We start from the raw sequence: 25,858 nt of genomic DNA, 5'->3' as shown, positions 1-25,858 counted from the left end.
AAATCTTTCAAAATATTAAAGAGAAAATTAATTTTTTTTTTTAAGAGAAATATGCGTTTTAAGAGAATTTTTTAGAAATTTAAAAATTATATTTCCGGATTATATTGTAAAATTTCTGATTAAATCCAGAAATTTGATTAAAGAAAAATATCTGCTTTACAGTTACAAATTGTATTTTACTCCGCTAATTATTGTGCTTGCTGGGAAAAAATATTTTCTATTAAAATAAAAGATCAACTTAAAATATTATTGTTATTCATAAAGACGGCATTAAATTTTTTCAAAACTTTTATAATTTTAATAATGTTTGGAAATTAAAAAAAAAAAAATTTAATCAGTTTCCACATAATGCTTATTCATTATATTTTAATGCTAACAAATCGATTATTTACATGCTATTTACAGCTAACTAATTGAAACTGAGAATAACCGCTGAATCAAGAATCGAAATGTTAAAAATATATTTTATTAACTACACATACATTATGTATAATACATATTAATACCTTCCATATTTCTTCAAAAGAAATTTCATTTATTTCAAAATATTAATTATAATTTAAATAATTATAAAATCTTAAAATATATTATTTATATCATGTCCTAAATTATTAAATCTAAGAATCTATCATGTTTAAAAAATAATTTAAAATATAATTTTGAACATGACATGACCATTGGTTATTGCCTATTATTGCACTGATCCTTTAACTGAAAAGTCTCGAATTTATAGTCCAGTCAGAAAGAGCTGGCAAATCACTATAAAAATTTTGTTCAAAATTATATAGCTTAATATACGAGTACATATACATTAAATATAAAAATTAAAAAAATTAATATTAACTAATTACCATATTTCCATAAATTCTTAATTATTTAGCATAAAGAAAAAACTACGGCAGGCTCGTCACCTATTTAGTAAATCAGATGACGTGAGAAACAGATTTTGTGCTATTTACGATATCACCCTATAATACTCCCAGGAGCAAAGTAGGATAAAAAAAATTTAAATATATTATTTCAAAATATTAATTAATATAAAAATATATAAACTGTTATACAATATGAAAATTTAAAAATTTTGAAAGATTTTTATTAATTCTTCAAAATATTTTAAAAATTAATAAAATAATATTTAGATATGCTATGATGCTTTTGAATTGCAAATTCTTTAAAACAAAAAACTAAACCATATACAATATTATTAAAATATTCAAAAATTATTAATTTAATATTATTAAAATAAATAAGAAAAAAAAAAAAAAAAAACATATGCATTTTTTCGCATGAAAAACTTTTTTTACCATCTCCGGTTTTTGAAAACAGCACCAGAGAACCAAATAAATTTATGCAAAAACAAAAATATCAAAAGTAATTTGTTATAAATAAATTTTATACAACAACAAAAAATAAAATTTAAAAAATAAATTATTCAAATTTCTATAATTATTTTTATTCAAAAAAAAAAAACTCTTTCATAACTACTATTCTTTTCTTTTTAATTTATTTTAAAATTTATTTTCGAGCATAATTTTTCTTTTATGTTTTCATTTTTTACAAAAAAAAAAAATCAATATAAAAAATCAAAAACATTTTTTATCATACATTTTGTTTTTGTTTTTATAATTTTTGTACAAAAAAAACAACAAACAAAAAAAAAATATTGCCTTTGCGTATACAAGTGTTTTTCGAAATGTTCCATTCCCATATTTCAAAAAAAAAAAAAAAAAACAAAAGAAAAAATAAAAAAAAATTTCATACAAATTAAAAAAAAAAAAAAACAAAGAACACTTTAAAACGAACTAAAAATAAATTAAGCTAAAAAATTTCAATAATAAAAAAAAAAACCAACCAAAATACACACAACAACACAAAATTATAATTACAGTCCTATAAAATTTCTCTTTATTTTCTGCTCCTTCCCTATTAAAAAAAGAAAAAAATAAAAAACTTTATTAATTTTAAAATTAATAAAATTTATTCTAGTTTCTAAACAAGTAAAAAACAAAAAATCAATTAAAAATGTCATCCGCTAATTGATGTCATGACATCATGATAATATCATGCAACTCACAATGACATAAAATGATGTCATTTATGACAATAGAAAGAAAATGTGTCATTATTTTGATTGACATTTTATTTTTGTATATATAAAAAATCATTATTAATATTATTATTATAGGAAAAAGCTAATAAAATAAATTCGAACAATTACATTTAAAATTTATTTTTATAGAAAATATGTCTATATACATGTGTACATAATATACATTTCTCCATATATATATATATATATTAATATATATGTCATATATTATCTGAAAAATAATTTCTGCATTATAGATGATATACAAATTAATAAATAACGCATTAGAGTGATTGAAAAAAAAAAAATTCATTAATAAAAATATTAAATTTAAAAATTTTTATATTAATTATATTCATTATCAAAAAAAAAAAAATAATTAATTAATTCATTATTAATTACCATAATTATTATAAATGATTTATTGATGATATTCTTGTAAATTAAATTTAATTATATCGTAAAATGCTAAAGATCATTAATATTGTAGTCTATATTTTAATTATGTAAAAATTATATTATATGCAAGGCAATTTCAATTTAGCATTCAGATATCATAATCTAATTTATAATAATCTATTACTCTTAAAAATTGCTAGATTATTATATTGCTCATAATAATATTGAAAAATTTAAGATATTCATATTGATTAAAAATTTAATATAACTAAAATAATTATAAATTCCTATTACTTATACAATTATATATATAACAAAAATTTATAAATTCTATTAATATTGGAAATTTTCTGAATACTTCTTATAATACGTAATATCTGTGTGCAACATTTTTATTCACATAAATTATATGAAATGTAAATGGGTTCCTTTTCAAAAATATTTATTCAAAACGTTATACTCAAGTTCGAGTAAATATTTCTTATATAAAATTATTGATCAACACAACTTAATTTTAATTCGAAAAATTCATTGAACTTTTTGAAAAAATTAAGTTATTTTAAATTAATTTAAGTTATTAGAAAAATTATTTATTTTTAATTGTAATATCGTATTCGAAAATTAAATAACTATGAAAAATAAAAATTTAAAATTATTTTAGATATTTAGTTTTAAAATAACTCTGCGTATAAGAAAATGAGCACCATCTAATTTTATGTGGCAGTTTTTCTGGAAATGATGATCACTCTGAGAACCCAAATCACCTCAACATATATCGTAAAAAAAATTTTAACCTCCTATTTTGAATGAAATATATTTGAATTACGATAAAAATATTATCGTAAAATTTTTACGATATATATATTTTTTACGATATCCAACATTTTATCGTAAAAATGTATTTCTTAAAATATCTTATCAAATTGCTTTTTTATCGGATTTTTATATTACTCGTACATATCTTACGCCATTTTCGTGATTTTTGAGTTAGGACCACTTTCATAGGTTTTCAAGTTTGATCTTTCCGTTTATGTAATCAGTTTTTCGCGTTCTCATTTACTTTCATAGATACGTAGATGTTATTTTGACCAACTGCCACTTATAGTAGTATAAATATCCAGTAATAATTCATATATTAAATATTTTTGATAAATTTCATGCTATATTAATTTTTAACTAAAAACCAAATATGCTATACTTGTATATCATTATTTTTTCTTGTATAATTATGTACACATTTTAGACTAATAATAAAATTTTAATAAACATACATAGCTATATGAATATAGGAGACATTTAATTTACAGAAAAAAATGAGTAAAATTTAACATAAAATAACTTTAAAACATTTTAAAGTATGCTAAGAAAAAAAAAATAAAATTTTTATATAATTTACAAATTATTGTAATTTTTTTTTTTTATTTAATATTTTTAATTTTAAAATTTATTTTAAATTATTTTTTTTTTCTTTATTATTTTAATTTTTTACGTTAATTAAAAAATTCTTCTTCTTTTATTTTTTTTTTTTTAGATAATGCTTTTTTTTCAAAATTTTGAAAAAAGAAAGCAATATCAATCAGATTCTCAAAGTAAGCCGTCTCGACGATCTGGCATGATGTATGATGGTACAAAAATAAAGATTTTCCCTTTGTTCGTTCTATTCGATAGTTTTGAAAATTAAAATATAAAAGCTAGTTTATTTTTATATAAAAACGTAACAAGTTTATAGCTATTATGTAATATCGTAAAATAATCCAAAATCTATTATTCATTAAAATTTGATGTTCCCATATCATTGGAAAAATACTAATAAGTACGTACGAGAGATAAGTAAATTTCAAATTATGTTAGAAAAAAGGAGTGAATTTTTACAGTAAATTTTAAAAATAAAAAAATACGGTAATTTTACGATAAAAAATTTTTAATCGTAATTTCTATACTTGTGATATTTTTCTTTGATTGGATCATCAAAATTTTAATACTTCTCTATATATACATAGTATAATTAATATTATACTTCTCTGGCTTTAATCCAATTTATCAAAATTTATTCATTACTTTTATAGTAATAAAATTCAACTTAAAAAAAAACAGCAAAATATAATCTCATGGTCAATTCATTCAGCAAAAAAATACACATTATAGTTCTATATATATATACGCCTTGTATATATAGTAAAAAAAATATTTTAGTTTCATTAAGAAAAATATCACTCAAATACGTAGAGTAACTCATGTAAAATAATGTCAAAAATTTACTAAAATATTTCAATTATAAAATTGAAAGTAAAACTAAGCAAAAAAATAAAAGGAAATAGGAAATTCATTACATTTAAGCTTTTCTCATTATCAAAAAATTAATTGAAAATCGCTTGAAATTTTTTAGTATATAAGTATTTAGAAAAAAACAAGCGTGTATTTCATTTTCCTTCCGTTAATTTCCGGTTTTCAAAATTTCATTTGTAAATAATATTTTCAAACCAACAAAAATTTAATTCAAAACTTTTTTTTTAAATGAAATGATAACCTCTGTATATAATATAATGTACATATTTTAAGTATAATAGTTTTAATATCATTACTCAGAAAGTATCATTCTTCAAAAAAATTTTAAAAAGCGACGCCCTTATACTAACAAAGGCATGGGCTGTGACAGTGGTCTTATACTAACTAGGACAGTGATTCCATTTTTAATTTTAAATAATTTTAATTAAATAAAATCATTTTTATTTTCATTTTATAACAAAATTAAAAAATAAATTTAATATTTTAAATAATATACAAAGAAACCAGCCTCATATATAATTCGAATAATTTAAACTACTCTCATTATCTATAAAATTAATTTGAAAATTGAAATTGGGACAAGAAAAAAAACTAAAAAATACGAAATGTAATCAAATTTATTAAAATTATATTATAATTCGGTTAATTAATATAATTTTATATTTAAGAAAAATTAAAATTAAAATTTAGTTGTTTTTAATTTAAGGGCCTGATCTCGATATTTTACTCGACAAGTGAGAAGAATATGAGTAACTATCATAAATATTTGTACATTGTAATTTTCGGCTAAAGAAAAGAATCTTTTCGTATTGCATATCTCGTTTTTGTAAAATATATACAAAATTTACTCACTTTGTTTTCCAAAATGAGGCGTTTAATCGACAGTTTGAAAAAAAAAAATGCAAAAATCCAATTGAAAATTGAATCTCATTGAGTCTTTATAAAATATTGGCTATTAATTGTGAATCTTATTGGCTAAATTAAATATCCATTAGAAAAACGAAAAAATTCTGATTTGAAATTGAATAAAGAATGAAGTGATAAAACGAGATACACGATTAGCCTGTAAATATTTTGCGTTTAAACCAAAATTACAAAAATTTTAATATTAGAATAATAAAGAATGATACTTTCAAGATAGTAACATGAAATTTTTTTTTATAAAATAATAAAAAAATAATGACAATATTTTGCTAATTTTATAAAAATGACTGTTTTCAAGAAAAATACAAGAGATTTTAGGTATTACAATTGATTAGGTCGATTTTAATAATAAAATCTACTACGATTTTACGTCACTCTTTTTGAATTCTATATGTATAGGTCAATTCTATATGTATAGGTACTGCAATATTGTTTTCAAATTTCGAGGGACTTGTACTCATTAAGTTTCAAATCAATATTGAAAATTTTAATTTTTGAATTGGAAAACTCGATTTGAATTAGTTTTCTTATTGTTATTTTTTTTTTTGTCTTTTAAATAATATTACTTTTGGATTAATTTTAGTTACTAAACTTTTAAAATCTGGCATATTTTTTAAAAATTTTTGTTTTTTTTTTCAATTTTCTCAGTTAGTTTTTTTTTTTTTTTCAATTTTCAATTTTTGTTCTATATGGTTTACTTTTTCCTGTCTAATACAAAATTGGTTTATCCAAATTTTTTTCTACATATATTTTTTTTTTCTATATATTTTTTACACATATATACATAAATACTATTATAAGATTTTTTTTTTTTGGTTTTGTTTTGAAATGAATGACATAATTTTATACACTTTATATAACAAAAACACAAAACCTATATATATATATATATATTATAATATATCTTATATATATATTTTTACAATATAAATTACTTATAGTAATGTCCTTAAAATATTATATACGATCGGTATGTTTTCCAAAATCAGTATACTATAATAATAAAATTCAGTATGAAAAATAAAAAAAAAAAATAATTAAAATTTAAATTTTGTGATTACAACCTTTTAATATTAATATTATAACTGTTATAATTTTCAAATTAAATAATATTTTTATATAAATTTTTCTTTTTTTTAATTAATAGATTAATTTTGTTATGGTACCCTTTATTTATTTTCAAAAGATAAGAGATTTTTTCAAAAAATATTTAATGAACAAAAAAAATTTTACAAAATGAAAAAAAAAATTAGGAGATTTAATTAGAGAAATTTAAACAAATAAGAATTCCTATAGAATTTTGTTTTTGGTTCACAACAAAAAAAACAGAACTGCAGTATCCTTAAACACAAAAAATATAAGAAAAATGTTTGTTTTCGGTTTCCTTTTTTGCTTTTCTACAATATATGAGATACAATATCCTTGGTTATTCTTTTGAATATCCTTTTGTTTTGATTTTATAGTTTTTATAATGATTTTCTACAATAATTTTTAGAACAAGAAAAGAATTTTAGTTCTCCTTCTAATCTCTTAAGTAATCTTTTTCTTTTTTGATTTTCTTTTTTTCGGTTACACTTTTTTCTCTTAAAATTTGGGTAAAAAATACAAAAACTTCTCTCTCTCTCTCTTTATCTTTCTATGTCTCTTTCTCTTTTAATAACTATCTCTTTTTTGAAACTATAAAAAATATTTTCAAAAATATTTTTTTTTCTTGGGATAACTATTTTGAATACCAATTATTTTTTGTTTTTTTTTTTTTTTAAATAAAAACTCTATAGTTATTTTTTTTTTTTTTGATTTGAAAAAAAAAAACTTAAAAACACAATAAAAGTCTTATTTTTCGAAAAATTTTGGTTGGTTTTTTTACTTTCTATGTTTTTGGTTTCTTTACAATTTTTTGATTTATAGGAAGGAACTTACGTTATACACGTTTTGGCAATTCCTCCCCCTTGCACTACGGTCCCTATTCCTCTTCCTTTTATCATCATCATAATTCTATTGCAGCAGCCATGGGTAGCCCATATTATAGAGATATGGATGAACCAGTAAGCCCCGCTGGTGGCGGGCATCATCGTAGTCGAAGTGCAAGTCGACCACCAATATCACATGCAATGGATTATCCTAGTATGTTTTTAAATAAATTCAAAATTATAAACTTCACATACAAATTGAATAATATTAAAAAAATTGAAAAATATATTTATTTTATTATATACAAAAAAAAAAAATATTAATTAATTTTAAATTTTTTTTTTCCAATATAGGAACAAGATATCAATCGTTAGACCGTGGGGGTTTAGTTGATCCACATGATCGTGAATTTATTCCTATACGTGAACCACGTGATCGTTCAAGAGATCGATCATTAGAACGTGGTTTATATTTAGAAGATGAATTATATGGTAGATCAGCGAGGCAAAGTCCGAATCCGATGGGTAAAACAAAAAAATATCAAAATAATTCTAATAAATATTTTTTGTATATATTTTATATTAATTTTTCTAAATTTTTTTTTCCGAATTTTAGTTATACCATCATCGGATAGGGCATACTTAGGTGATCTGCAACATCAAAATACAGACTTACAACGTGAATTAGCACAATTAAAACGTGAACTAGAATTAACAAATCAAAAACTAGGTAGCTCAATGCATAGTATAAAAACATTTTGGTCACCAGAATTAAAAAAAGAAAGAGCATTAAGAAAAGAAGAAAGCGCCAAATATAGTTTAATAAATGATCAATTAAAATTATTAAGCAGCGAAAATCAGGTATTAATAAAAAATACAAATCCAAATGTCAATTAATTATATTTTAATGTAAAATTAGAGAGATATGATCTTGTTCTTCAATTAATGTAAAATTTTATAAAATAGAAGTCTTTCAGAGCAATAACGATTTCAATAAGAGTTTTAAACAAATTAAAAAAGATTATGTAAAGATTCATACGAAGATTAGACTTTGTTTTAATTTGGAATTTAAGAATTAATTTGATTGTAAATATAAAAATTAATATAGTTTCTTACACTTTTTGCTTAAGTTCTAAATTTTTATTTAATCATGTATAAATTTATTAATTTTGGGTTTTCGAAATTCTTAAGTAAAACAAATTCTGAAATTTCTTGATAATTAGTTTCCATCCTCAAAGTTCAATTAAACAAAATCAATGACTTTGTTATAAACACCACATATTTCCTATTTTGTTAAATTTACAAACCCCATTGAATATTAAGAATGCCATCAATGTTGGCCATGATTTTGTTATACCATTAATTTATTTCGAGATTTCATTTGAAATTCTATGTAAAAATTCTTTAAACTTCTTATTTATTAATTAAATTCAATTGGTTTACAGTAAATTTAAACAACTTTTTACTTTAAGTGAGCACTATTCTTATAGTAAATTTTATATTGTTCTGGATACAAAATTTATAATAATACTCCTACCAATGTATCATTATCTACTCCTGCCATATTATACAATAAAAATATTATTTTTATATCATAAAAGACTAAAAATATACAATTAACTTTTTTTTTTAATTTTAGAAACAAGCAATGTTGGTTAGACAATTAGAAGAAGAATTACGAATGAGAATGCGTCAACCAAATATTGAAATGCAACAACAAATGGAAGCGATATACGCTGAAAATGATCATTTACAAAGAGAAATTGGTATTTTAAGAGAAACAATCAAAGACTTAGAATGTCGCGTTGAAACACAAAAACAAACATTAATAGCACGCGACGAAAGTATAAAAAAATTACTTGAAATGTTACAAAGCAAAGGAATGGGTAAGATTATATAAAAATATTATTTAGAGAATAATAAACATAAGTGCAGGGTTTTTTATATAAAATAATTTATTCTTATTATAAACTGAATGTTGTTATAAAATATTATTATAATGTTACTATAATTGCTATTCAATTAGATTTTGAAAAATGTATAGTTTTTGTTAATAAAATTTGAAAATGTTTCAAAAATATAGAAATAGAAAATGTTTGTTAATATTTAATTTTAGATTTAATAAACAGATCATAATTTTTGGGGATTTTGAATTAAGAATTTTGTACTAAATTAAGAAATATATAATTTTATTTTGTATTAATCTGCAATATATTCGAAAATGTTATACTAAAGTAAACATTTAGTTTAAAATTTGAACTCATTCAAAATTTTTTAAGAAATCTGTAGTATTCAAGATTTAATATATTTTATTTAAGAAATTAATTATTTGTATTTGAAAAATTATTTTTATGAAAAATCCCATAAATTTCTTATAATCAAAAATATTGCATATAATTAGGCGAACTCTTTTAGAGTGCACAATTATGTACTATAAAACTTAAGAAATATTAATAACTCATCTCAATTAGTTTCGTAAACATTTTTGATTATTTAATTTAGAATATTAGAAACTTTAATGTAAAAATAATAAATATTATGAATATAAATAAAAATTTTTAAAACTAATTGTAATTAAAAGTAAAAAAATTCCATTTGAATTTTATGTTTTTATAAATGGAAATTTTCTATTACGAGTACAATTGTAGAAGAAAAGTACCTTTCTTTTAGAGAGAACAATAATATTTTTATGTAACTATATGAATTTAATTTAATTGAAATCTATGATGAAAAATTTTAAATAGTATAACCTATAGTAGACATGATAAATTTACGAATCTTATAATTATTAAATATAAAGTATAACTATTTTTTAAATTGAGTGGTAAATTGTAATAGGTATTCAAAATACACAATTAATAATAATTTAAAATATTTTTATAACATTTTATAATATTCTATTACTTCAAATTATTAAATTAAAGTGTATCCTATAAGTCCTCCTGTTTTTTTAAATAAATAAATGAAAAAATAGCCAGTAACATTAAATAGTAACATTATTGTAATATTATCAATTAAATTTTCGCTTACAGAAATTTATTGAAATAAATTTAAATATAAAATAACAAAATTATAAAAAATGCATAGCTATTTTATAATATAGAGAAAAATGTATTGAGAAATTTTAAATTTAATTAATTTTCTAATGCGTCTTTTTTTCCTCACATTATATAAGGGTTAACTAATATTATATAGGGTGCAAGTTTTTTTCCTAACCTGCAAATTTTAATTATTTAGAGATCTCGCTATTTTACTCGCCAAATAAGAAAAATATGAGTAACTACCACATATATTTGTAGTTCTGTATTGCGTATCTCGTTTCGTATTTCTAAAATGTATAAAAAAAAATTATTAACTTTCCTTTTGAAAGTGAGACGTTCAATTGATAATTTGAGAAAAAATGCTAAAAATCAATTGAAAAAATCAATAATCCTTATTGGAAAAATGAAATATCCATTATAAAAATTGGAAAATTCTGATTTGAATTTGAATAAAATTTTGAAATTAAAAATCGAGACACATGATTAGGCTGTTATAATTGTTTATATAAAATGCTGCACTTTCAACATGTTACAGCTTCTGTAACCATTTATTCTCTAACATGATTTAATTTAATTGACATTAATAAAAATTACCATGTTAATTCTTCTCCTAATAATAATTTTTCTTAATTAATTTCTAGGCAAAGAAGAAGAACGGCAAATGTTCCAACAAATGCAAGCAATGGCACAAAAACAAGTAAGTACAATAATTTTGAAAACAAAAAATATTTATATAATATGAAAAAAAAAAATATATTCAAACTAAAATAAAACAAAAATATATATATATAATATTTCAAAATTAAACATATATATACAAAACAAAAACAATTCTTAAATTAACAAAATTATATATATATAAATATATAGAAAAAAAAATTCAAATAATTATAGTTTACTAAATACAACAAAGCATTTTTTAATTTTTAAAAAAAAATTTTTTATTTATTTACTTATTTTTTTTTTATTTTTAATTTATTATTTTAACAACATTTTGTAAAAAAAAAATAACAAATTTTTAATAATTAAAACAAAAACAAGTAAAAGTAAAATTTTTTTTTTGAGAGCATGTTTATTTTATTTTCAAAAATTTTATTAATTTTTTTATCTTATCAAAAATATTTAATTTAATTTTAAATTTTACAATTGTTCAATTTTATTTAATCCTTGGCAAATTCTTTAAAATTTAATAATTCCTAAACAAGTTTATTTTCTTCTTCTTATTTCTCTAAAATTTCTATTATTCTACCATTTAATTTATTAATTATTATTTTAAATATTATTGGGATGCATTCAATACAAATTATATAAATATATATATATATATATATATATACTATTTTTACACTTTAATATATTATTTAATTTTTTTAATTTAATTGTATGCTTTCATAATATTTTATTCAAAAATTATTTTATTAATGCTGTTTTAAAATTATTTTTAATTATACTTAATTATAGAATTATTATGTAAATATATTATTAAATTTATTGCAAAATTTTCTATCTATAATATTTTAAGTAATTCTTATTATTATTAAATTTTTATAAAAATTGCTATAATATAAGAAAACCAAAATAATAATTAGTTTTATATTTAATTTTAATTTATAATAAATTAATATAAATTATATATATATTATATTTAAAATATTATTATATAATAAAATAAATGAAAATGATTTTGAATTACACAATACTTATTTATAGTTAAATAAGAATCTATACAATTTTTTGAAAAATTTATTAAAATTATTAATTTATTTATATAAATTTATTTTAAATTTAATTGTATAAGAATTGATTTTGGTTAGCAAAAATTATTAAAAATAAATTTTATTAAAAAATTAATTAAATACGGGTATATTTGAAAATGCAGTTCTTAAATGTAGAAATGCAGAGCTTTCAAAGCTGCACATTTAATTTGTTCATGAATTTTTGAAAGATTTGCAGTTCTAAACTATAGAAGTGCATTTTCAGAAATGCCCTACATAACATTAATGATGGGGAATAGAAAAATATATATAGCAAATGGAAAAATATTGTTAAAAAATGGCATCTAATTTAAATCAACTTTATAACAATACGCTTTTACAACTACTACAGCTTTTCAAGAAAGATTTTAAGGGTGCAATTTTTTGAAAAATAATATTTGAATCAAAAACGATATTAAATTTTATTTGGCTGCCGTGATCACTACAGCATGTCTACTGCAACCCAATTAGAACAAATATGCCGTTTTACTAATACTTTACCCCGTAATCAGCAGACCGCCGATTATTTGTGGCGTACGATTAAAGGTGGCTAAACTAAGCCACGCGGTTCTCTTAAGGAATTTATCTAAATATGTTACATGTAAATGTTAATTAAAACACAAAAAATTAAAATAAAAAAATTATTCGATAAGTATTATAAAAAGAAGATTTATAAAGTATTTCGAGCAGGAAATATTGCAAAATCTGCTTTTATAAATTCGAATTAAAGTAAAATCATATTTGTTACATTAAATTTATATTATTTAAATTTAAAGAAAATTGTTAACCTACCTAAAAAGAGAATTGTTAACTAAAGTTGCTTGTTACCTCATTTACCAGACAAAAGACATTACTCAATTTCCATGCAATTTAGCACTAAACTTTTTACTGTACTAGTACTCATTTTAGTACTTACATACTATAATATAAGAAGAGACTTGAAAGAGAATTTGGACGAAATTCCCCATAATACTCGTATTATATCAAGCTGTGTCACATGACGATGGTGCATGTGCTTATTATATAAGAACGAGAACCTTGCGTCCAGACAGGTTACATAATTCTATTTAAAGAATATATTAAATTTTTTATATAAATCCAACTTTTACTAACAAAGGGTCGGTATTATCACGCCATTCTATGTAAGTTAAATACCAAAACCGAGTTCTTGCATGTAATTATGAAAACTGTAACGAATTCAGATTAAATTATTTTCTTAAATATTTATTTTATTTATTTATATCAATATAATTTATAAAAATGGAAATATTATTTTCATCTTCAGCTACTAGGGCCATTTTGGGCTTATGTTAATTATAATGTAATAGAGAAATTACATCATGTACAGCTTTATATCAATTCTTCTTTGGAATAATTATCAAAATAATATTTAATCGAATCAAAATTTTTATTGCATACTTATAGGGAATCCAATATAATAAAAGTCTAAAACATTTTCAAATATGAAGATATGGGATTTCGATAAAAAATAATTTAGAAACCATATAAAAATTATCATTATGCAATTTTCAACAGTATCTTGTTTTCGAATTCTATGAAATTTTTTAATCTGTTTATTTTACTCTTGATCTAACAATACTAGTACCTACAAGTTTTGATTTAAATTTTTACGAAAAATTATTACCAATGCTTCAACAAATGATTTCAAAACAATTTAAAAAACATTTCATGTACATGTTAAATTACTTCCCATATAAATTTAACTTTAAAGTATGTAATGAAATTTTATATTCACATATCTTAAATGTTTCTCTTAGGGTGATCCCAAATATGTTCACAAAATTGAAATTTTACTAAAATTTATATGTATAATAAAATACACAATATATTACCATCATTTATTATGCCATATAACAAACAATTTTTTTTTTTAGATCACGAAATCAAATCAAAGTCAATTTTGTTCTTTTCTTTTAAACATTTGATTCAAATTCACACATAACCTTTTTTTTTTTTTTGTTGCTCCTCTTTTTTTTTTTTTACAAATAATTTTATTAGTTCAAGGATTATACCAAAAATTTTGTATATATAGTTTAAGAGAAATGAACATCTATTAGCCTACATATATATTTTATATAAAATGTTAAAACAGTTTCTTTTAATATTACATTCAATATAAACAAAAATACTCGTAATATTATACATACATACATATATTATATCTTCGTTTAGAAATAATCATAAAAATTATTTTCACCATATAATAAAAAAAAACAACCACTTAACTTCTTATACTCGTTCCTACACATTTACATAGCAGCTACATAGCATAGAAAAAAAAATTCTTTCATGAATGTATTCACTTTTTAAATGAACTTGAACAACTTAAAACTTATTATAATAAAAAATTGTTCAAAAGAAAATTTTTCAAGAAAATTCCAAAATGTATGCAAAAGCAAAAAAAACAGAAGCAAAAATGAAGGTGAACAACAAGATTAATTCTTATAAATTTAGTACAGAATTTAATTATCGTCCTTAAAATTAGTCTTAGTTAAAATTAAGTTTTATTTTTAATTAGCAAATTTTTGTTTTCTCTTTTTTTTTTTTTGTAAGAAATTAAAACAAGAAATATAAAAAAGAATAAAATTTAAACTGAGGTACAATGCAATGAAAAATAATTGGTCCTTGTGAACAAAAAAAAAAATTTTTAATTTTTTTTTTTCTAAATTATCAATAGAATAGCAATAATGAATTTAGAACAATTAAAAAAATTCTTATACTCCATACATTTCAGAAATATAATAGTGCCTTGAATATTGCGAAAAATAAATTAATTTTCTATTTGGAAAATGTATGGTGTTGCATAGATTATTTTAAGGCAGTTTATAAGAATATTAACCTAGACATGTTCTTTTCTTAAATAATGTTCTTAGTATCATAAATTTACAATGGAATATGGATAATTTTCCATTCATAATACGTTTCAGAATTTTATTGATCACCTTAATTGTTATCTGATCAACTCGGCCAATGTAGTTTAATTATTTCTTTCTAAATCTCTATTCATTCTATATACAAATATTCTATTTGGAGTTGTGCATTTATTTAAATCACAACCTAAGGAAAATTTTGATCAATACGCCATTTTCGTGATTTTTGATTTAAGAACACTTCCATAGCTACCTGAAGATGATCTTCTAAAATATGCAATCCGTTTTCCACTATCTCATTTAATTTTCCATATATTCCGACATTATTTTGATCCACCTTCATTTTTAAACTAATTATACTGATACTCTCGAACATTGGACAACACTGAGGAAAAATTTTTTATTTCATGGAAATCGTAGTCCTGGTGGGATATTGTAAAAATTGGAACATTTCAATAAGTATTCATGATTTAATTAATTTATTTAGAAATCCAGCCCTGTCAAATCAAAATCAGATCCAATCATATACAGCTATTAAATTACAATTTGAATTTTTATTAAAAGTAAATAATTTTTTCAAAACAACAATACTATAAAATAAATAATTTCAACTCTTATTTAGTTTTTAAAATTTCAAATAATAAAAACAAAAATTATGGTTTAAAACTTTTATAAAATATTGTAATTTTAATGAATTTTAGGCACGCTAAGCAAACATTATTTTTAAGCTTTTTTTTTTTATAAAAACAACAACAATTTAAAAAAATATTTATAGAAATAAAAATAAGAAAAAAACAATGCGAAAAAATAACATCAAAGAAAATGATGAAAAATCAAGCGTAAATTTGTTAAAACAATGAACTATTTCGCTTTTTTTTTTAGTTATTTTTTAATTTTTGCAAACTCAAACTTTAACAATACAAGAACCAACCTCAAAGAAATGAAAATTATTCAAAAGATAAGACGTGACTTCTTTACTAAAAAAAGATTTATTAAAATTAAAATTCTAATGTCATATATTTTTGTTTTTGTTGTTTTTCCTTATTTGGTTTTTATTTTTTACAAGATTTTCATTTATTTTTTTATGTAAAATGTACAAAAGTAATATTTTTGGTTTTTTTTTTTTTTTTGATTTTTTGATTTTTGTTAATTTATCAACTTGTAAAACATGAAGCATTTTAAGTAGTTTTCACATTAAACAGTTTTCATCTGTTTCTCTTTCTCTCTCTATTACTCTCAATACCATATATTTATGTTATTTTATTCTTTTCCCTTCTGTAACATTTTTTCAACCAATTTCTTGTGTAGTCAACACTTTGTTTTTATGATTTACAATAAAAAAAAAAAAATAAACCTGTATGTTAAAAAAAAAAAAAATAAAATTTAAAAAAGAAAACCAGCGAACGTTTGCTATAAAATATTATGTCAAGTTTACAAATATATATATATATATATACATGCATATAATGTTAAGATCACAAAATAAATTAAAAGAAGCCTTCAAAACAGTATCTAAGAGAATATACAATTAAGGTACATGGAATACATGGAATATTACAAAAAAAAAATTAACATTTTACTTCAAAAAATATTTTTTATTTTAAAATAACATTTACATAACAGTAATAAGAGTTAAATATCACTGTTAATCTTAGTCATTAATAATATTTTTATTTGGGTTTTTTTTTGGAATAAAGTAAAAATTGTAGTTCTTACTTTGCTTCTTTGCTATTTTATAAATATTTCACTATTTTAAAATTTCGATAACACTGTAATAAAAACTAAAATTTCAATTCAAAAAAAATTACATTTAACAGGAGGATTCAATTTTATATTTTAAAATTAATGCAGTTATATATAAAAGCATTAACATAAAATTAACATGTCAAAGCAAACATAACAGAATGTTAATATTTGCATTGAGATTATTATGAATAAAAAATCAATTTTGATATTTCTCTTTTTTTCATGCAGCTCTCTCTAAAATTTAAAAAAAGCTTAGGCATATTATATACTTATATTATGTATATATATATTTTCGAATGTATATAGGAAGAAAAAAAAATTGCTTTTTTTTATATATTTTTCTTTTTTTTTTTTGCTGGTTTTTTCTTCTACATTTTCTGTTATGTAAACGGATTTTTCTCTCTCTCTCTCTGTCTTTCTACCTCTCTCTATTCCTTTTTGTACATATAGTATACACACGATATTAGAGCTATTAATAGAATAAATTCATTCACTAAAGAAAAGTGAAGGACTTTCATATCCTTAGAAAATAAAAAAATGAAAGAAAATAATTTTACAGCATAAATTATGTAAAAGCTTTTCGATGCCATGATTTTCAATGCTTTTTTTTTTCGTCCTATCTTTCTTTATGTAATAAAATTTTTTATTTTTTTTTTTCATTTAATACATAAGTTTTATATATTTGCGAATATATAGGTATTTAATATATTAAACCTATATATATATAAATACATATATATGTATATATTATGTGAATCAATCTAAATGCAACTTAGAAGATTCAGAAGAGTATAGAAAAAGCATTAAAATATTATTTTACACGTTGTCGCCGTATAAATGTGATTTTCTAGTTTTTGTTTGTTTTTTTTCTTACATTTGTTGTACATATTCTGTTCCCTTTTCCTTATATTTTTTTTCTTCTTATTGTTAATGTTGCATTTTTTTTAACATGCGTGTATTAAATATAATCCAAAAATAAAAGAGAAGCAAAAAAAAACAATAAATGAATAAAAAAAAAAGCAATTTTTAGAATTCATAAATGAAGGAAATAAATGTATATTTTGTACACAAATTCATATATACATACTTAATATATATATGTAGAAAAACAAAAATCCGAAGGGACAAGGAAAAAGCTTTGTTTTTATTCATATAATATGCTCATAATAGCTGGTGTAGACTACTATTTTTTTTTTTTGTTATACTTTTTATTTTTAATTCATTTTTTTTCTCGGTTTTTTTGTAAATGAAAAATGTTGTATCCACAGATTTTAAATGGAATGTCAAATAAACTGGGGTTTCTGTTTTTTTTTCTTATTATTTTGTTAACATAATTTTGATTATAGTATAAAAATTATACCTACTAGTATAGTATCAAATTCTGGGAAGCTTTTTGTATAGTATCTTTTAATATTCAGTATGAATTTAAAATATTTTAAAAATTATTTTATTTGTAGGTACTATAGTAATTTTGTTATAAATATCGTAACATTTTAAGAAAATTTTAGAAAAAACAAACTAATGAAATGTTAAAATTTTATTATTCGTTTTATTTTCATATCAAATTATTTGAATTTTCACCACAATTTTATACAAAAATATAAAAAATTTTAGTGTTTTTTTAAAATTTTTCAATTAAAATGTTTATTTAGAAAATCTTTAATATAAAAAATATAAAATTTTTATAAGATTTTTCTTCACATAAAATTTATTTAGTTGAAAATTGGCAATCAGGATAGCCAGAACCTCTTTAGATTTACATATACAAAATATTTGATATAACAAATCGAGATATAATAAATTTTGAAACATATTCTAACTAGCAAGTTGCGCCTTGGATTTGCCTTTTCCAATGTAAAAAGCTTCATTAAAAAGTTTATTAAGAAAATTTAATTTTAATGAAAGGAAAAAGCAAATTAAATACAATTTTTGAAATCAAATATTTTAAATCTTTAGGAAAATTTCAGAACCAAATGCAAAATATGCCATTTTTAACAATTATATTCTTTAGCAATCTCCTTTATATATAAAAATTTGGGTTTGTATTTAAATACTCAATTGCTTATAATTTCCACAATTATTTATTAAATGAAATCTATTATAAATCTAAGCTTTGAAATATTTTCCCTTATAAAATGTTATATATGATCTCTAACCCAGAATTTTTATACTTTAAATTATTATATAAAATGTATAACTTTTAAAATTTTATTAAATTTTAAAGGATCAATATTATTGCACATTCTTATACATTTCATAATGCCATGTCTATGATATTATACAAACGTTATATTTATACTACAAAATATTTATGGATAAAAAAAAAATATCGGATTAATATGATATTTATGATGAATTTATGATGAAATATAAATGTCTTGATATAAAAAATTTTTCTTAATAAAAACCAAGAAAAAAAAAAACAAAAAATAAATAAATCTTTTTCTTTCTATTTATTTTATTTTAGAAAATTTTAAAGCGCAATTGCAAAAGTTTATTATAGTCATTATGAATAAGCGATGATTTATATATATATATATATATATATATATATATGTATGCGACAGATTATTTTAACATTCAACCATAATAAATAATATAATAATTATTTATATAATATAAAAGTTTTCCTTTTCATATTTTTTTCTATTATTTTCTATAACAACAACTTAAAAATGTTTGTATAGGAAGTGCAAAAATATTGTCATTTCAATTCAAAAAAAAATTCATAAATTTTATCATCAATATTATCAGATGCGAATTAAAAAATATGTATAAAAGTATGTAACAATTCATGTGATACGTATATATGAATTTTCTAATACAAATTATATACGCACTTTACATACAATAATGATATTTTCATTTTTATTGTTTTAAAACACAATTTCTATTACACAAAAAGAAATATTCTAAATCGCATATAAAATTTATAAATGTTTAATAGCATTTTAGATATATATATATATATCATAATGTATATATAAATAATAACAAAAATATGTAATATTTTTATCCTTTTATATGTCATCTATTTTTTTTTTCTTTTCTTTTTGTACAATAAAATTTTTTCTATATATTGAAGGTCATACACAATAAAAAAAATAAGCGAAATTTTAAAAATACTTAAAACAAAAGAAAATTTTTAATATATATTCCATATATATTCCAAAAATATAAGGGAAAATATAAAACGTTTCATTTTAATGGCATTTTAAATTAAAAATGAATGATCGAAACAATTTATTTCATATACGATAATTGAAAATAGTCACGTAATATATAAAAAACAACAAAAAAAAAATATGTTTTGTTATTTAAGAATTTGAATATTTTCTGATTCATATTATTATATTCGAGTATATTATATACCAATATGTATAACAGTTAATATTTTAAATCAAAAAAATGGCTTTGTTTTGAAAGATTTGTAATTTGATTTTGTGAATTTTTTTTTTTTAGAAAAAATTGACATTAATGAGTAATATTCAAATTAAATTTACGACCCAAATATTCACTCAACAAAAATAATTATTATTTTTATCACTATGCCATTTTGTTATATTATGTTTAATATTCCACTTATTATAAAATGAAATATTGGTTTTTGGTCGAAATAGCTATACCGAATATTTAATGATTTTTATGACAATTTTGAAATTTTTACACACTAGAAATTTTCAAATATTTTTTTCCAAAAAAAGAATTTTTATTTTAATTATGGTCATTTTTTTCTTTCATTTATACAATTATTAATTAATATATATGTAATAAGAAATTTTTGCAATCATCTATCAAAATGTCTATGAAAATATTTTTATAATCTATGAAAATATTTTTCTTTTAAAAAATAAATTTGCATACCTTCAGGGGCAACATTAATTTTATTACTATTATGTATTGTTCTTTTGTTTCTTCATGTGATTTCTCCAATCAATTTGTAGCTAGAATTGTGTTAAAAAAAATTTTAGCTATTGTCTTAAAACCAAGTCGCCTAGCAGTTTTATATTGTATACATATTTTGCAATAAAACCGATAGAATTACTATATGACAAAATTAAATTTTTTTTTTTAATTTCCATATGGAAATTTAATTTATTTTTTAATCTATCGTAATTCATTTATCTTATTGAGAAAAAAAAACCGCATGGCTCCAATAAACTGAATCAATTTATTTAATTTGTAGTCCAAAATATGTTTCTGTATATAAGAAATTTTCAAGTTCAAGTCGAAATATGTTGCCAAAAACAAAATTTCGCAGGAAAAGTAAAAAAAAAATCAATTATTGTGAATCTGTATTTCAAAACCATAAAAAATAAGCTGACACGTGTTATGAGAATCATTGAAAAATGCATTCTCTATTTAAAACTTTTTTCTTTTTGTTTGCTTTTTCATTTGCGTTTTTCTTATTGATATTTTACAAGAATACTGGTTTTATGTCTAAAATTTTAAAAATAATAACAATAATTCTGTTTTATTAAAATAGAAAAATTATAAAAATAAATTTTTTTTTTTTAGCAGAACTATTATATAAATCATTATAATGCTTTAATAGTTGCATTAGAAATAATTTTTTTTTTCAAAAACTGTATTCGTCTACGTATGCACATAGCAAATATAATATGGAAATTCATGTTAAACATATTTTAACAGAAGCGCTCATAATTCTTATTCTCCAATTATAAGAAAAACAAACAATCAATTTTTTGTTATCTGTGGTTAAGATCAAAATGTTCTAATTTTGGCAACCACAAAAACTACCAAAAATTTGAGTAAAATTCGTTTTAGATACTTGTATTACTTTTACAATACTACGCAATGTAAATAGAATAACAATGCTAAGTTTAATTGTTAATGAAAAGTAGGTTATCGAAAATTATGTATTTTGACAGACGCCTCATTTAATTACTAGAATTTTTTTGCCTCTAGCACAATATTTTACCTAATGAATCATTTTTACACTATTATCTCAATTTTTATTAGTATTTTTGCAATATTTTCCAGCATCACACAAACCCTGTATACGTAAATTATTTCTCACTTTAGTGGATCATAGTTACGATTTATTTAATTAATAAGTCTTACAAATAATTATTATTCATAAAATGTAAATATTCATATTCATGAAATACAAATCAAGGAAATCATCAATAATCAATAAATAATACGAATAATAATAGATAATTATTTAATATGTATATCTGAATATCTATCATATTTAACAAAAAAAATAAATAGAAGACACAAAAATATACTACATTTCATTGTTATGTAATTTACATTCTATATTAAAAAAGAAAAGCTATAGAAAACTATTTAAAGAAATTAAAAATATTATTTTTCTATTTTTAATAAAAATATAATTGATCTATAGAACTGTACATAATATTTACATTTTGTTAAAGTTGAAGGCTAAAAAAAAATCACTTATAAATATTCTTTGTTCACAATTTATTGATCATTTTGCAATTCTATATTCAAATATCATAAAGTGAAATAAAAATTGTAAAAAAAATAATTTAAAATAATTTAAAATCCAATATAAAATAAAATAAATACTCTCATATTTAATGGACATTTTCAAAAGAAACAAAATATTTAAATGCAAAATAGAATTGAAAAAAATTTTTTTTTAAAACGTGAACTATTGGCATTGCATGTAAATTTAAATAATCTTTATTTAAAATTCTTCTTCACAACCAAATAATAAGAATAAAAATAATAAAACATATAGCATTGATTACCCTGCTTCCTCTGCTTCCCGCTACCTCTTTTCTTCACTTTTTTTTTTATCTACACAAATTTATTCTTTTCATATTTAAATTTAATGTTTATTTGCCTTTGCCAACTTCCTATATACCAACATTTCTTAGACTTTTCTTTTTTATTCTCTTTAAATCTGTATTTTATATATTTTTAATATTTTTTTTTTTTGTTTGTTATAATTTTCTGCTTTTTTTTTCTTTAATATTTTTATTTTTACAATTTTCATTCCATTGTTCATTTTTATTTTTACTTGTAAATATTTTTATATATTTTTTTTTTTTACTTTGCTCATTTTTAATTTTGAAAAGTACATATTATCCAGTTAACATATATATTTAAGAATATATGTTATGCTTATGGGTTCTATGATATATATTCCTATATATAAGATGGTATCTTATATAGCCCACTGCAGATCTAATGGATTATAAATTACATATGATATTTTATATATTGCTTCTCAAATCTATAACAGTTAATAATAACCCATATTATTATTGTTTATTTTTCTTCTCTCCTTTTTATTCTTTCCATTTACCATCTCTCATCAGTAATACGTATATATAAGTATTTATCAGGGTTTTTATAGTATTGTAGTGTGTCTCGACTACGGACAATATAATTTTTGTTTTTTTTTTTTTTTTGTTAATATTTTAAGAGTATCGGTTTTGAATTACAATAATATTTTATACTTTAAGACTAATTGCAACTATATATATTAAATATTAAAAAATATTATGCTCTAATGAGTTTTGAAATTATTTAAAAATAATTTAGAAGAAGAAAAAATTTATTATATTTCATCGAACAATCTCGTCAATGCATAAATAAGTAAATATAAAATGGGATTGTAATATTATTACCTCTTATATGTTGAATAAATAAATCGATTATAATCTAATTTTCAAATTTAATGATTTTATAAAATTATTTTTTAATATTTTCATTAAATATAATAAAGAAAAAATAAATTTCATAATATTTCCGGCCCCAATTTTGTATTAAAATTGTTATATAAAAATATTTTCCTTTCGAAATCTCTTTATACTTAATTAAAATCACAAATATATCCAATAATATTCTTTTAAAATAAAATATAATTTTCTTAATTAAAATTTCTTGAAATTCATTCCCATATTTTATATATTCTATATATCTCATATTTTACTATATGAAAATTGTCTAAAAATTTTCAATATATACCTTTACAATTCCCTAGAATTTTATATTAATTCTTACCCAAAAAAAAACAAATGAATTTGATCCTGGAAACAATTTTACATAAAATTTTTACTAAAATCGATTTAAAAAATTATTTATTGCAAACGTAGGCAAAATATACATTTTATTCATTCAAATTTGTATAATATGAGAATTTAAAGAAATGTATGTAATTCAAGTATTTACAAATTTGTAAGATTAAAGGAAATTTGTAACATTAATGAAATTAAATAATTTGTAACATTGAAATTAATGAAAATTAAATTTTACAACAAATATATATATATATATACATTTGGTATTCCAAAATAATAATATTATTTTTGAAGTAAAAAAAATTTTTTTGCTCTAATAAGTTTTAAAAAAATACGTTCCTTAACGAAACAAGTTAAGTATGAAAAAACACGCTCATTAAATAAAGCTTAATATTTTTCACTAAGATAACAGAGTTTAAATTTATTATGGTCTCGTGAAGGCACCTAATATAATTTTTCCGTAAGCATAACTTAACATTAGAATTTTTCTTTAATTCTCTCCCTTTTTTAATGACTAATGGCCGTATTTATTTAACTAAAAACTATTCTTTTGTTATATTTGCCTATGTATCTTATTTCACGTTTTGGTAAATAAAATTTTGGTTTTAAGAATACTTTAAGGATAACAATCTAATTTTTGTTTTTTAGAAATTAAATACTCAAAAAACATAAATACAATATAGAAAATATTTATGTCAATTGTTTTGACCAGCCTCAAAATACAATATCACTTATTTTCTGGAGGTTTATATTTTTACATAGTTATTTTAATGTGTTAAATCCCTACAGAACTCAAAGTTTATATGATGCTCTATAAATAAGGCAATACAGATATGTAAAAAATTTTCATTTAACATGAAATTATTAAATTTAATTATTTAAGATAACCTCCTTAAATTAAATATTTTTTTAATAAGATTGTGTCAAAAGACTGAGATTTTATTCTAATTATTATAATAGATTAGAAAAGAAATGTTTAAATTACATAGGGTTAAACCCTTTCTTGGTATAAAACGCGTAATTTTTTTTTTTTCAATTCATATATTCCCTGTTCAGACCCCATAACAAGCATTACACTATCTCATAACTGATTATTTAACAAAAAAAAAAAACGAGTTTAGTCTCAACTGCACTTCCACAAAATGACACAATATTTGACTTATTAGAGTTCTATATAAAATTTTATATGCAATTCCATTTTTAACAGGAAATTTCTACAACAACAATATTAATACTCAGCTTTTTTTCTCATTTTAAATATGTTTTTTCTTTTTTTGTTATTTTTTGTTATTTTCCATTTCGTTTTTCTTTCTGTTGTGTGATAATTATGGAAAAATTTTCTACTTTTATTGTTTCCTTTTTTGTTTTGCATTTATTTTTTCATATTTAATTTTCCTATACGTTTTTTCCCCACTGCTATACTCCATATTTGTATAAGTACAAGAAAATTATAACAGAAATAATATTTATGTAATGTACATATATACAAACACCTTCTGACAAACATGTTTTCTATAGTATGTGTATGTATATAGGAAGAAAAATCTTTAGCAAAAAGAAAAAATTATTTTTTTCATTTGTTATTTTTTTTTTTTATTTTTCTAAAGAAAAAGAGCTTTTTTTCCTTTTCTGCTCTCCAAAAACAAATAATGTACATGGATAGTTTTTTTTTTTGTATAATCAGGACAGTAATGCCAGATGTTTTCAAATTTGTTTCATAAATTAATTAATATATTTAACACTTATTGAATTTAAAAATAATTTTTGATGATTTTAAAAACAAAAATTTTGTGAAA

The 25,858-nt window shown here is 20.1% G+C and overlaps 1 protein-coding gene across 5 annotated transcripts in view; it reads left to right on the top strand.

The window, feature by feature from the left end:
* The window catches only part of LOC129611210 (trichohyalin-like), a 112,354-nt gene that overhangs the window by 4,932 nt on the left and 81,564 nt on the right, over positions 1-25,858 (top strand). For all 5 annotated transcript variants that reach the window (XM_055524205.1, XM_055524204.1, XM_055524208.1 and 2 more), the window contains exons 2-6: positions 7,703-7,822; positions 7,963-8,133; positions 8,225-8,469; positions 9,248-9,494; positions 11,291-11,346. In XM_055524205.1, coding sequence (XP_055380180.1) covers positions 7,703-7,822; positions 7,963-8,133; positions 8,225-8,469; positions 9,248-9,494; positions 11,291-11,346 — 839 coding nt within the window. The remainder of the gene's footprint in view (positions 1-7,702; positions 7,823-7,962; positions 8,134-8,224; positions 8,470-9,247; positions 9,495-11,290; positions 11,347-25,858) is intronic.

Source organism: Condylostylus longicornis, unplaced genomic scaffold (assembly GCF_029603195.1).
Source record: "Condylostylus longicornis isolate FDR11 unplaced genomic scaffold, ASM2960319v2 ptg000048l, whole genome shotgun sequence".
Lineage (NCBI taxonomy): Eukaryota > Metazoa > Arthropoda > Insecta > Diptera > Dolichopodidae > Condylostylus > Condylostylus longicornis.
The sequence above is the reverse complement of the archived record's forward strand: the minus strand, read 5'-3'. Positions and strand labels throughout refer to the sequence as shown.